General features: G+C 41.5%; 1 protein-coding gene across 2 annotated transcripts in view; it reads left to right on the forward strand.

Annotated features, from left to right (window-relative positions):
• The window catches only part of MYL10 (myosin light chain 10), a 55,153-nt gene that overhangs the window by 25,438 nt on the left and 16,737 nt on the right, over window positions 1-12,978 (forward strand). The window contains exon 1 of one of the 2 annotated variants that reach the window (XM_075113282.1): window positions 6,033-6,084. The exons of the other annotated variant lie outside the window; for it this stretch is intronic. Coding sequence (XP_074969383.1) covers window positions 6,082-6,084 — 3 coding nt within the window. The 5' untranslated portion in view covers window positions 6,033-6,081. Of the gene's footprint in view, window positions 1-6,032; window positions 6,085-12,978 lie in introns of those variants that run through there. 2 annotated transcript variants of the gene reach the window in all.

The raw sequence follows: 12,978 nt of genomic DNA on the forward strand, positions 1-12,978 counted from the left end.
TGCTCTTTGTCTGTGGAACAAGGAAGGAATGACTGTGTGTTTCAAACCTGCGGGTGTGTTGGGAAGAGAGATTCAGCCTTGGTTTTGAAATACACATATACTGTGGTAATTAGGACAATACAAAAGCAAATAAAAACAGGAAGAAGAAAAGTACCTAAACCACAAAAGGATTTGGTTGATGTGCAGCAAATGAGATATGGGACCACAGACTACGTGATGTAGTTAAGAGAAATATTGAACAGCTGCTTTGCTACACACTTCTACAAAATGAAATGACATCCTGCAGGAAAAATAGTGCAGGCTCATTTACTACCCAAGAGGGCAGAGCTAAGGTTACAGGGACTTTAACAGTGTTGTCATTTCCTTACTCCCATGAGCTGTGTTTTTGAATGTGATGGCTTTCCTAATGTAATTGCATTTTATGTGATGATTTTTTAGAGCCTGATTCTTGCTTGACTAAATCAGGAAGAACCCCAGCAAAGCCAACAAAGTGATCTCAGTGCAAAAATGATGCGAGCCACAGTAGAATCAGGCATGCTTAGCCCATAATGCTCTTCTCCAAATTTTGCAACAAATGCCCCATGCTGGAATAGCAAGTAGATATCAGATGAAAACACAAAATAATGACAACAGTGCATTTTTCGGTAGCCACATCATATTATGTCATTGATGTCAGGCTGAGTTATATTAGCATGCTTTTCATTATATTGTGTTATGCCTTTTGACATAATGCAACACACTGTAAGTAACATAAAGTGACCTCCAAGTATAAAAGAGAACACAGTTTTTGTCAGATGTGATAGTGGCTATGAATTCTCAGAGAAGGAGGGGTAAGTCAGAAAAGGAGGTTTGGATTCAGTGTCCTGAACAACAAATGCACAGCACTTAATTAAGAGTTACAGCAGCCCTGGCAGTTTCCAAATAGATATATGTGTCTCCGCTCAACAGACAGAGAAGATTCTCAGTGAGATTTGCACCCTTTAATTTACTTAAAATTCTGCAGAGGTATCTGTAATAGCTCTTTCTTTTCTGTACCTGAATGGTAGGAGCTCCATAAACAGTGAACATAAGACTAACTTTCCTGAGACTCTCCACGTTGCCAGGCTCCAGAATACAATAGTGTGATGTTTTAACCCCAACCGGCAGCTCAGCCCCACACAGCCACTCGCTCACTCCTCCCCGCTGGGATGGGGGAAGAGTAAAAGTGAGAAAACTTGTGGATTGAGATAAAGACGGTTTAAGAGGGAAAGCAAAAGCCGTGCACACAAGCAGAGCAAAACAAGGAATTCATGCACTCCTTCCCATGGGCAGGCAGGTGTTCGGCCATCCCCAGGAAAGCAGGGCTCCATCATGCAATAACAGTTACTTGGGAAGACAAAATGCCATTGCTGTGAACACCCCCCCCTTCCTTCTTCTTCCCTCACTTTCATGTACTGAGCATGATGCCATATGGTGTGGGACATCCCTGGGGTCAGTTGGGGTCAGCTGTCCCAGCCATGTCCCCTCCCAGCTCCTTGTGCACCCCCAGCCCCTCGCTGGTGGGGTGGGGTGAGGAGCAGAAAAGGCCTTGACTCTGTGTCAGCACTGCTCAGCAGGAACGAAAACACCCCTGTGTTATTGATACTGTTTCCAGCACAAATCCAGAACAGATCCCCAAGGTAGCTTCTGTGAAGAAAATTAACTCTACCCCAGCCAAAACCACCACAAGTAGTCAGACTAAGTTTAGCCAACAGACTTTCGAAGCAGCACTGTATAACCTGTCCTCTGTATCAAGAATTTCATCATCTAAGAAAACCACTGTAGGCAGAAAGGAAAAGGGAATCATCATGGGTCTGAAAAGAAGGAGAGCTTGTAATTAATTTAAGGTGATTAGGGAAAAGTAAGTGGTTGGGAAGTTGTTCATTGTCTCTGAAGGGCTTGAAATCCACCTTAGCTGGGTAGTTCTTGCTGGTAGCTTTGCTGGTACCAGTTCATGTTCTCACTTTAATGTCTACTTGAGAGGTGCTTGGTCTATCCCCCTGATCCGTGCTTTGCACACCTGCCAGGACTTGCAAGACAATGCTTCAGTTTGCTGCTTTCCTTTTAATTCCTATTTACATTTGGATAAATCACTGAGCATATCTGTTCCCCACCTGTAGAATAAAGGAACGTCTGTGACTTAGAGGATGTTAGGAGCACATAGCAATGAGAAAGCAGATGACATGGCCAGAGAACAGTAGTAGCTGGCAATTCCATAAGGTACATTTTGCCAGAGTGTAGAGTGTCAGGATGGGGCTCACGTGAGTCTTATCTTTAGATTAAGACTGGCCTTGCCTTTACCCTCAGCACCAAATTAGATATGGGATGTAGAGATCAAGCCTGGTCAGTGTATAAAAAGTGGACTCCTCTTGCATGAAGGCTGAGATACAATGTCTTCTAAAGGTTTGGGGATTGTCCTGGCCTATTGGCAGAATATGGAAAGTTTCTGTTCCCAAATATGATTAACTGTCACATGCCTTCTTCTGAAAGCATGCCACTCAAAGCCATGAAGGAAAACTCTGTGTGCAGAAGTGGTGTAATGTGGTATGAAGTTAGTCTCAAAACTCAGTCTGCAACAGCTGGAAAACTTACAAAGGTATTTGTTGTACATTTCCTCTGTAACATATTCAGCGTTAGTGGCTTTTTTCTGTCTCCGCTGACCTAGGAGAAGAGGCCACATTCTATTCGGCAAGGATTGTCACTAAGTCCTGACATCTGCATCTTTTTAGATAGTGAATGTCATATTTCCATGATCAGTCTCAAAGATGGAACTTGCAAAGACACCTGAATACTTTTGATGTGGTCTTCCTGAGCAGTAATAGATGAGAAATCTCACTTAAAAAGGTGTTTTAAGATTAAAATTTAATATTGCTAACAGGAATAGAGTGCAGCATTGTGTGAAAAACCTGCACGGGTGAGTAGTTAGAACAGCACATGATATCAGAATCCAATGTGTGTCACCTGTATTTACTTTATCATTTCTCCATCTATAAATACACTGTAAATTAATACTTAATTTCCAGGCATGCAACATTCCTTTAAGATGTGTATGAGATGCTGTCCTTGTTCATTAGGCTATTAAATATTAGAGAATTAGCAGTTACTTCTGAACAGTGCGCAATAAACCAGCCCTGCCCTCCATCCTGCAGAGAGATCTGTGCAATCAGACCCCTGTGACACTGACATCCACAGTGCTCTGCATGAGTGCAGAGATCTACCTTTAAGTATCATTTTGCAGCATCAGAGAATCCAGAATTAAACATGAAACAGTCTGGTAAGTATAGTTAAGTCCATAAAGAAAGCTGTTACCTTCTACTTGATAAGCTCATAAAGCAAGCTGTTACCCTTGGTAGGACATCAAACCTTGCTTATGGCCAGAGAGACGCAGAGACTCAGCGCTGGAAAATCTCACAGAGATTTGCAGCCAGGCTGGATCTCAGGAGACTTCCTATTATTATTTTCTTTACTAATAAATCATTATGTAGTCTCCTTCACAGCACAGAGTTCAAATAAACCCATCCCTGTGACAATCTGATTCTCTGAAGGAGTGTCCTGTTCTGTTGAGTCATGCGAGAAGAAAATACAAAGAAATAGAAAGACAGATCAAAAAGGGGTAGCAGAAAGGGCCCTGGAGGCAGACTTAAGTTTGGTATTTAATATTTCAGGTAAAATATTCGCTTAGCATCAATTATCTTGTTGGGTTCTTTTTTTTTTTTTAAATGAAATTGCCTTCTGAATCAGCCAGCTCTCTAATTACCAGATTGAATGATTGAAATTTTTAGGGCAATTAAATTCAAGCCTTTCTTTTTCAGTCCTTATGTTATTCCCCCTTTCTCTCCCTCCCCTCTCCAGTCTGGAGCCTTTCTATAATTTGGAGGCAGTTGCAGAAGCAAGCAGACCTTTAAAGCCAAGATGTATGTCTCCCTTAATTCCTCTGTGGATTTGTTTTACAGACTAAGGAGAGAGGGTTCGGGTCTCTCAGGACATGTGCACTACAAACACACAGTATTGTGTGGGTTTTATCCTAACATGTCATGTCATTTAGAAACAGCTTGGAAGAATACATTTAATATAGAAATTCTGTGAAAAGACAAAGATCAATGTAGAAAATACATGCACTATTGGAAAATGCCTGCAGATGAAGCTAGAAATCTAAGGAGCAAATTGATGATAATAATGATGATTGATGATATACAAGATAGGAGAAAACAAAACTCCCAAAGAAACAGTACAAAGCATCTGTTAATAGAGCTCTTAGGACAAACTCATGAAATGGCTGGATGAAAAGATAAGTATTCTTCCAAAAAAGGACACAAAATTCACAGGACGGAATCCTGGGCCCAGTGAACTCAATGACAAAGCTGCTGCTCATTTGGCTGCCTTGTGAGGATTAGAGCACCAATCCTGCAAAACAAGTAGCCATATTCTTAAATGCAAGTATGTGAGCTATTACCTTGATTTCAGTGAGACTATCCCTTCCTTAAAGTTAAGCAGATGCTTAACAGCTTTGCTGAATCAGGACCTAACCCAGTGAACATGATAAGTCTTTATCACAATGAATCTTTGAAGTTATGTAAGATTTTCCTCAAAAAACCTTACTTTGAGTTTTTCAGATTACCAAGACCAGCCTAGTACACAAACAAGGGTCTGCTACCCACCAGGTGGTTGCAGGCGAAGGGACTAATGGATTTATTTTTATGCTGTGTTATGCTAGCTATTGGTATAATGTTGCTGAAGTCAGAATGATGAACCCTGGGCTAACTTCCAACTTGTATCCACCACAATTTTGCTAAAGCCAGATTAATTGTATTATGTTTATTTATTTCTTAATTACCCCTGTAGGTGTTCAAGGTACTTCACAACAGCTAAAACAGTCCTTGCCCTGAAGAGCATGCCGTCAAATCTAAGATTAGAGATGACAGCACTGCAAGGGGCTGGACCTGGAGAAAGAACGAGGTCCTTATTCAAATAGATAATTAAATGTATGTCTGTCTCAAAGTTCAGTTGATTGGTTAAGCACTTTTGTGACTCAAGGTTATAGTGACTGATGTAGACAAGTATTTCAGATGCTACTGTATGTTCCTGAAAAACCTATTTTGGTGCTGTTTTTACTGTACCGGTTGTCCTGTATGGATACTCTCACAGACACAGACTAGTCCTTTAGGAAATATGATTTCATGTCTGTGGAATTATGCTGTTTTGTACTGGTTAATGTTTTGGCCCATTGTGATAATGCCAAACGCAATTTATGAATCAGATGGAATGTGTATGTATTAATGTCTGTGAGAATTCCCTGGGAGATACAACCATTGTGGTTCCTATGCTGCCTTCTGTTTTCTCCTGCTCTTAACCCCATATTCATTGCTAACATCTCTTTTTCCATGCTTTGAAAAGCATGAAAACCATGCTTTTCACCATGGCTCTCCACCAATTTGTAGTAGCTTGAAATCTGGCCCCTGGACTTCAGGCATGTGTGATAGATTCAGGGAAAACAGACCTGATCTGAGTCACTTTATTGCCATCTGCAGAGCACTGCTTTCCCAGCACACCTCCCAGTTATAGAAGCACCTATGCAGAACCTCAGTCATTTTTCTGGAGCTCTGAATGCATGTGCCAGGGTCTGGAGCTACCAGACGTCTCAGTGGCCCAGATTTATTGCTAGTTTATTCTGCATGTTCTCAAGGAGCATGTTTCTCTTTCTGTTTTTTCAGGATGCTCTGTCCACTTAAAATCTTTTTCAGTGCGTGCCCTGTGTTCATTGTTGAGAAGTACTTGGGAAAGCCCCTTTAGCTCTAGGCTACTGTGAGTGCTGTACAATTGTATCCCAACTGGCTACTCTACTTATCTACTGCATTATTTCTGTGAAAGCAAAAGCCATGCATGGAACAGATGCTTGGAATGGTATTGGGATCCAGTTACTGCACTTTTCCAACCTTACATCTATTGTCTAAACTTGGAGCAGGCATATTTTTATTCCTTGGTAACACTATATAAAGAGACAATTGGCATTTCGTTTGCTGGCTGACTAGTTGGCAGAGAAGGGGTGGAAGGAGCAGTAGCAGTATGGTAGGTTTTATTCTTTCCTATATCTGTTTATCTCTGCCTGTATTTCTTTCTAACCCAACCCTAGCAATTCAGAGCAGTAATGATCACACTGGACCCCATGAAATCTCATACTTAGTATCATATCCAGAATTATGATACATCCCATAAGTGAGCTGTGAACTTCCAAGGACTTTTCTGCATGTGTTTAACAAATGAATAAGGTGGGGAACAACCCAGATGCACTTGCTGAAGGAAAGAGCTTGTGCACCTTTTTCCAAGACGAGTACTCCAGGGCAGCCATTGCTGTCACAGCTGGTGTTAATTAGTGCTAAGGTCTGCTATGGTGTGATGGGGAGTGAGGGGAGGGGATATCTCTGTCATTGTAACTGTGTTGCTCTTGAGACCTCAGGGAGAAGTAGGAAGTACTGAAGAGATTTCTGTGTCTTGTCTTTGCCCTGCTCACTGTTGCCTTTTAGCTCTGGGACTCAACAGCCACCTCTGCACCAAAGGTGCACTTGATGTGTTTCCAAGGAGCACTGAAGAATTCCTGCCTAAGGAACAGTGGGCAGACTGGGCTCTATCTTTTTCTTCTGCAAATTCAGAGGAATGACTACAACAATATTTTTTTAAAAAGCTGGTGATTCTCTCTTTCCTTATTTTTCTCCTTTTTACAGGTCCTTTTCAGGCTGTCTTAAAGTAAGGCTGTCCAGTGGCTCCCTGGCGCTATGGAATATTTGATTCTGGAGAACACTGGAGAGGGAGTTGTATATGAAAAGCTTTCTCAAAGCTTAGTTCAAACCTGATTCTATTTAAGCAGGTGATGAATGTGATCCAAGTGCTGTTCTGAGCAGGATAAAACCACATTCAAAGTAATTTCCAAAATCCACACACAAATGTAGGTTCTAGTTTCAGTCAGTACAAGCCCAGTGTCAGTGGTTTCACACTGAGCGCGCAAGCCACTAATCACGTTCTTCACCACTGCTTTAGAAGTGAGCAGTGCCTTGTGCTGATTATGCCTCTTCAGTTGTGGATTTACAGGTTTCCCTTTAATCAGCTTCACTAAAGTCTAAGCCAGCCCTTTTGTGGGGTGGGGGGCAAGTGCTGGGTCTTAGGTTCTCCTTTTCCCCTCTTTTTAAAAATTTTATTTACCAGTTTTCTTCCCTCCTATTTAGTTCAATGACACACCACACTGCTCGATGTTTGAAGATATTTCAGGACATTCTGTGGTAAAATTGCTTAAGTTAGGAGATGTGAAAATATAGTGAGAGACCATTCTGTCTCCTCATACCCAGTTCAACTGACAATTCTCTGTAGTGGCTCTTTTCATTGTGCCTTTTGTTTTGGGAAAATATCTTCTGAGGTACCTTACTATACAGGGACACATGAAACAGATTTAAAATGGAAAGAAAAAAATAACCTTACTGAAAGAAAGCTGAAGAATATCTTTACATAAGGAAGTGATCATTTTTTATTAATCAGAGGGAAATGTATATGTAATTATGCTAGATGAACTCTGTGGGGAGGGTTTTTTCTCTCTTTATGATGTCTTAAGGGATTTATAAATATTACAGAGGTTTTATAGCATCATAATATTTCAGATGTGCAGTAAAGCTACTTTCAAAGGATTAGTGCAGACAAAGCAGCATAGTAAAAAATAATTACAAGTCAGTCAGTGCTACTAGGCTCTGCCATACAGGGCTGATGAGAGTGAGAGAGGCAGGGTTCAGGGAGATAATTTTTCTAACAAGAGCAGACCACACAAGTGCTGTGGAATGGAGTTCTGAGAACTGTCTACGGCTCTTCGTTAATTCCAGGGAATTTCAGTGAAGTTGGGTCTGTGATGTCTCCCTGCATGCTCTGAGCTGATGGAGAGAAGCAAGGGAAGAAGAGAGGTGGAAGAAAGGAGAGGGAAGCCTTTTTCATATTCCCAAAAGATTCCTTTGTTTATTCAGTTCCAGCGACACCTTGTAGCAAATTCTGTGTGCTGAAGGGAACGGCGTACCCAAAAATAGATTGCATTCTGATCAAATGTGTTTTGCAGCCTGCTTAACTGTCTGGAATGCACCACCTGTACTGAAACAAGGACTGACCTTAGTGGAGCAATGCTGATTTCACTAGCTGAAAATGCGGCCAGTTGTTTAACTGTTTAAGTGTTTGGGTATGCATCTGCACATACACATGTGTGTACGTGTGTGTGTCTGTGAGCACAGAGGACTGTGTAGGTAGAGGGGGCCTGTTCATCTGTTTACATGAAGGAAGACATGTATATGCTAGTGAAGAAATTCTGTTGGGTGGGGAAAGCAGCTGGTGAATTTTGGGTCACAGAGGTTGAGTCGTCTGCGGTTGGAGAGGTTATCTGCTGCTTGGAGATAAGTTTTGGGAGATAATACATTCTCTCTGTATATCTGTGCAAGAGAAAAAAGGAGACTGTGATTGGGAAGGGATTCTATGTGGGGCAAAGGAGAATGCTTTAGCGTACGGGAGTGTGAAGCAAGGAGGATGCAGTCCAACAGATTTTTGTATCTAGCAGGGATCAAAGGTGTGTGTGTCTGTGTGGGTGTGTGGGAGGCAGGGACTACATATAAAATGGAGTGAGGATGAGAAGGGAGGGATCTGTTTGTGAGTGCAGAGTATATAATAAAAAGATATTCTGTTTCTCGGTTCTGATAACGTGGGTTTTTATTTGAATGATCTGAGGCTGTTGCCTGTTTGAAATGCAAATTGTGCCCTTAGAGCAGTTTATGTTGCTTACTCCTCTAGACTGTTCCCTCAAAGGCATGCACTTGGGCTGGCCCTGTGCTGCTCACCTGCCATGAAAAGGACCTAAACCATGCTAAAAAAGGGTGGCTTGTCCATAGCTGGGATCTTTGGTGCAGATGCAGTGTAAATTTTCTCAGCAGATCAAACTTGTGAGACAATAATCAACAAAAATCCTGTCCAGTGCTGCAAAAATCCCTTGGATGGTCCCGAGATGTAACTTTTGATTCAGAAGCTGGATTCAATGATAATGAAAATTCAAAGACAGGAAATGTCAGCACTGAGATCCCAGAGTGGATGAAAAACAAGGAGAGAGTGTGATGGATGAAAAAGTAATAGTAACTCAGAGTTAACATCATACTGTGGATCACAGTAGGGGACAGAATCTGAGTGAGATGATGGATGATTCTGTCTTTTCTGTAGTCACGGACATAGTTACAGAGGAAGGAAGTATAAAATGTGAAACACTGCAATTTAAAGTTGGTAGTACCTCATGTCTAGTTTGTCCTGGGCTGAATGAACACGTAAGGGTGCAAGACAACAGAATCAGGCTCTTAACAGTGTACGTGGCTGTTTTTCTCTGAAGAACTCCCTCCCAGGAGATCTGCTTTTCTACTGGTGTCTTCTTTGGTAAAAAAAAATAAAAGAAGACACAATAAGTTGCTGAGTGGGGAACTGCTTCTGCTTGTGTTTTAACTTTGGCTGTCAGGAATATCAAACTGTGTCATCTTTAGATATTTAGAGTATTTTCTGAGTTGTTTAAGGGATGGTGGACCAAACAGGGAACCCCAAGCTAAACTGAAAATGTGGCTTCTGGCAACGCTACCCATTTTGCCTGACTGCCTGTGGAAACATTCTTGCTCTGCAGAAAATGCTAAGTAGAGGTCAGTTACTTCATACTTACTGAAGTGTAGAAGTGTTCACCTGAGCAGCCAGCGAGGAGTAGCACCAGTTACGGAGCTGTACCTTTGCCTTGGAGCAACTTGCCTCTTTTACCGTCCTTTTCTGTGTTGTCTGCAAAATTCATTGAGGGCCTGAGATGATGAAGTTCTGCAATAATCCAGTGCCACTTTCTTTGTATCTCTGGTGTCATGAACCTACTCCAGCACCAGCTTTTTATGATTTTATCAGGGTAAACAAAGCCTCATGTTTTGAAGTAAGAACCAAGTCTTTTCAGCTCCCTCCTCCTTTGCATGTAGAGGTATAAACTGATTTGCTGCCCCCTTTTCTTTTAGGTCACCCTGGAATCTTCACTCTGATTCACTTGAACATACACACACACACACACCCCAACATGTAAAAAATGAATCCCTGTTCTTATGGATATAAGAGAGGCAAAGGCAGTTCACACTCATTGTTTCTGCCTGCCTGTGCCACTGCACTGTCCTTGTTCTCTCTGGCTCCCTGGCACTGCTGGATGGGAGAAATATAAAGAACTTCGTTGAGGAAAGCTCAGCTCAAAGCAAACGCATGGTTCAACAGTGTTTTCTTGGGACCAGATTTTGGTATGGCTCCATTTTCTCATTTCAAGCTACTAAAACAAACCAAAACCAAACTAAGGAAAAAAAAGACCCTTTAAAATCCAGGCTAATTGGGAGAGTGCTAACACTAGTAAGACAAATGAGTGATATGCAACAAGCCTGTGGTTTCTCTTCTAAAGTAAAGTGTTGTTTTCTTCACAATGGGATGATTAATACACTCAGGCAGGAATATTAATAGGCTTGTTCAGTTGTTGCAACATTCTTCCCACTGCTGTGCTATTGAGGCCTCGGAATCTGAGCCCAGGGGACCCTCAGCTCTTCAGTTTCTCATCTGGCACGTTTTGTATGTCAGACTCAAGGCACATGTTGCAAAGATAGAGCAGCTATCTTTGCAAAGTGCAGCTCGGCACACTTTGCATTTTACAAATGGGGAAATCAAGGCAGACAGAAGTAATATGTCAGTCACCCACTTGCTCCTCTGTAGGTCACCTACTAAATCTTTGACAGTTTAGAAACATATGTTTGTTCAGTCCTGTGTTGCTCTTTTTACTATACCGTTCTTTCAGAGAGATATTCCAGAGTGAGAATCCTGATTCTATTCATTAAAAATTTCTGGGTGTTTGGAGCTGTCAGACAGCAGCACAGATCTATTTCTATTCTCCTAGAGCTGCCTTTTAACTTGACTTACCCGCCACAAAGACAGCGACAATGTACTGTATTCTCTTCCCGCTCCACCTGCTTATTCCTCAGCCTTCCTCTTCATAGCACCTGCCTATCCACCAGTCATGCAAAATCAAGGTGCAGTTTCTTTCCGTGATTATGCATTTCCTAGCCTTTCAAAGCAGATAAATTAGGGTCCCAATACTCTGTATGCAAAAAACAAGAGACTGATAATCCAAGATGCTCAATACGTTTGGTGCCAAAAGACTTAGCTTGAAATTGGTGATGGAAAGCCATTCCCATCCAACAGCTGTCCATTGGCCCCTGCGAAATGCATTCGTGGTCTCGGCCCCATTCCACAAGTGAGCAGATCATAAATAGGATCCAAACCCAGAGCTTCAGTAGAAAAACTAAAGATAGATTGAGCCATATGGGCATGGATCTCCTTTATCATCCCAGTACATGGCTAACCAGAGAGTAACATTGAACAATGTTCATTGTCAGCAAACATGCTGGGCTGAATTTTTCCTAGTACAGTGATTGTTCTCTGGGTAACTAGTCTTCAATCCTTTTTGCCTTGAATAGGACTTCACTAATGTAATGAAACTTTGGGTGGTTTTTGTGTTGCTGGTCTGTTTCTAATAGATACTGAGCCACAGATTTTGGGTTTATCTCATCCTTTCTTATAGCTACAACCCTTGCTTAAAGCCTTGCAGCACAGAGAACCCATTAAACTGAGGAATAATGAAGGTATTGCCAGTGTTTGGCATTTAAAGTTAATAGAGTCTGGAGCTGGAGCCCACTGTCCTTCATTGTGGTGTTAGCTTAAAAAGATGCAGATTGTTTGCTAGCATGGGAAATATTTATCTTGCTGAATATGGATGCTCTATCTGGTCACAGCAGAGCAGCGCATGAGAATGGTAAAATATGTTTTGTCTTCATAAAGACTAGGTACACGAGCACAGGAGAACCAGTTCTGCTACCCCATCTGAAAAAGCTGAGGCCAGCCTTGTGCCCTGTGATCATTTCCCCCAGACAGCTTGCAATACATTCCGCTGGGTAACATCTGCTTTCTTTTTACCTCGGGGAACAAATACACATAAACACATAGGACTGTTAATATTTCCATTTGATCTGGAAGTGTTAAAAACCTCCACCAGGCACATCATGTTACATGGAAGATTGCCCATTACTGCTCAAAATAACATTTACTTCATGTGTAGGAGGAGGAGGGAATCTGTTTATTCCAAAATCAATATTTCTACATTCATTAAACATTCCACTTATTCACTTTTTTTTTCCATGCCTTGGTGGCATTCTATCGTACACTTTTATCCTCACTACAAATACAGTTTTCTTTTAATTTCCATTCCTATTTCCAGATTTTAGCATTTTGCATTAACTGATTGGAGGTTGACAGGTCTGGAGTGTGGGTTTGCGGGTGAGTGTCTACCATAGCCCTAATTTTCAACCCGGGTTCTAAAACAGGGTGGCTGAATGTGGAAATCTGGCTGACAAACTGAATTGATGAGACAATGTACACTTCAAACAGCGTCAAGTGGGAATATTTCCTTGAGCTGCTCTGGTCCTCAGGATATTTTAAATCAGTACTGAATTTGAACTTTCACAGGCTTTTTTATTTTGATGAAAAGAGACGGTAGAAGTTGCCTTCTGTTTCATGCAGAATAGCCCAAACTAAGTAAGACTAATTTTCCGTGACATGAGAACCAGGTGGGACTATGATGATGAAGTTTAAAAGTAAAAATGATAAAGCAAAAAACAGTCTGGCTGGAAGGGAACTCAAAAGGCATTGTAGCTCATTATCCTGCCACACGTAAGGATAATGCTGTGATTAAAACATTTCTGTAATCCATACATAAATCCATACATTTCTGTAATCCGTAGGAATCACAGATTTGATTCTTTACTGCAGAACAAGAACTGTATTGTCTTAGGTAAGCTGTTTGGGCCCTTATTCAAAGATACATGATGAAGTCTAGTTCTGACTGATTTTTCA

The sequence above is a fragment of the Phalacrocorax aristotelis genome, chromosome 18 (assembly GCF_949628215.1).
Source record: "Phalacrocorax aristotelis chromosome 18, bGulAri2.1, whole genome shotgun sequence".
In the NCBI taxonomy this organism is placed as follows: Eukaryota; Metazoa; Chordata; class Aves; order Suliformes; family Phalacrocoracidae; genus Phalacrocorax; species Phalacrocorax aristotelis.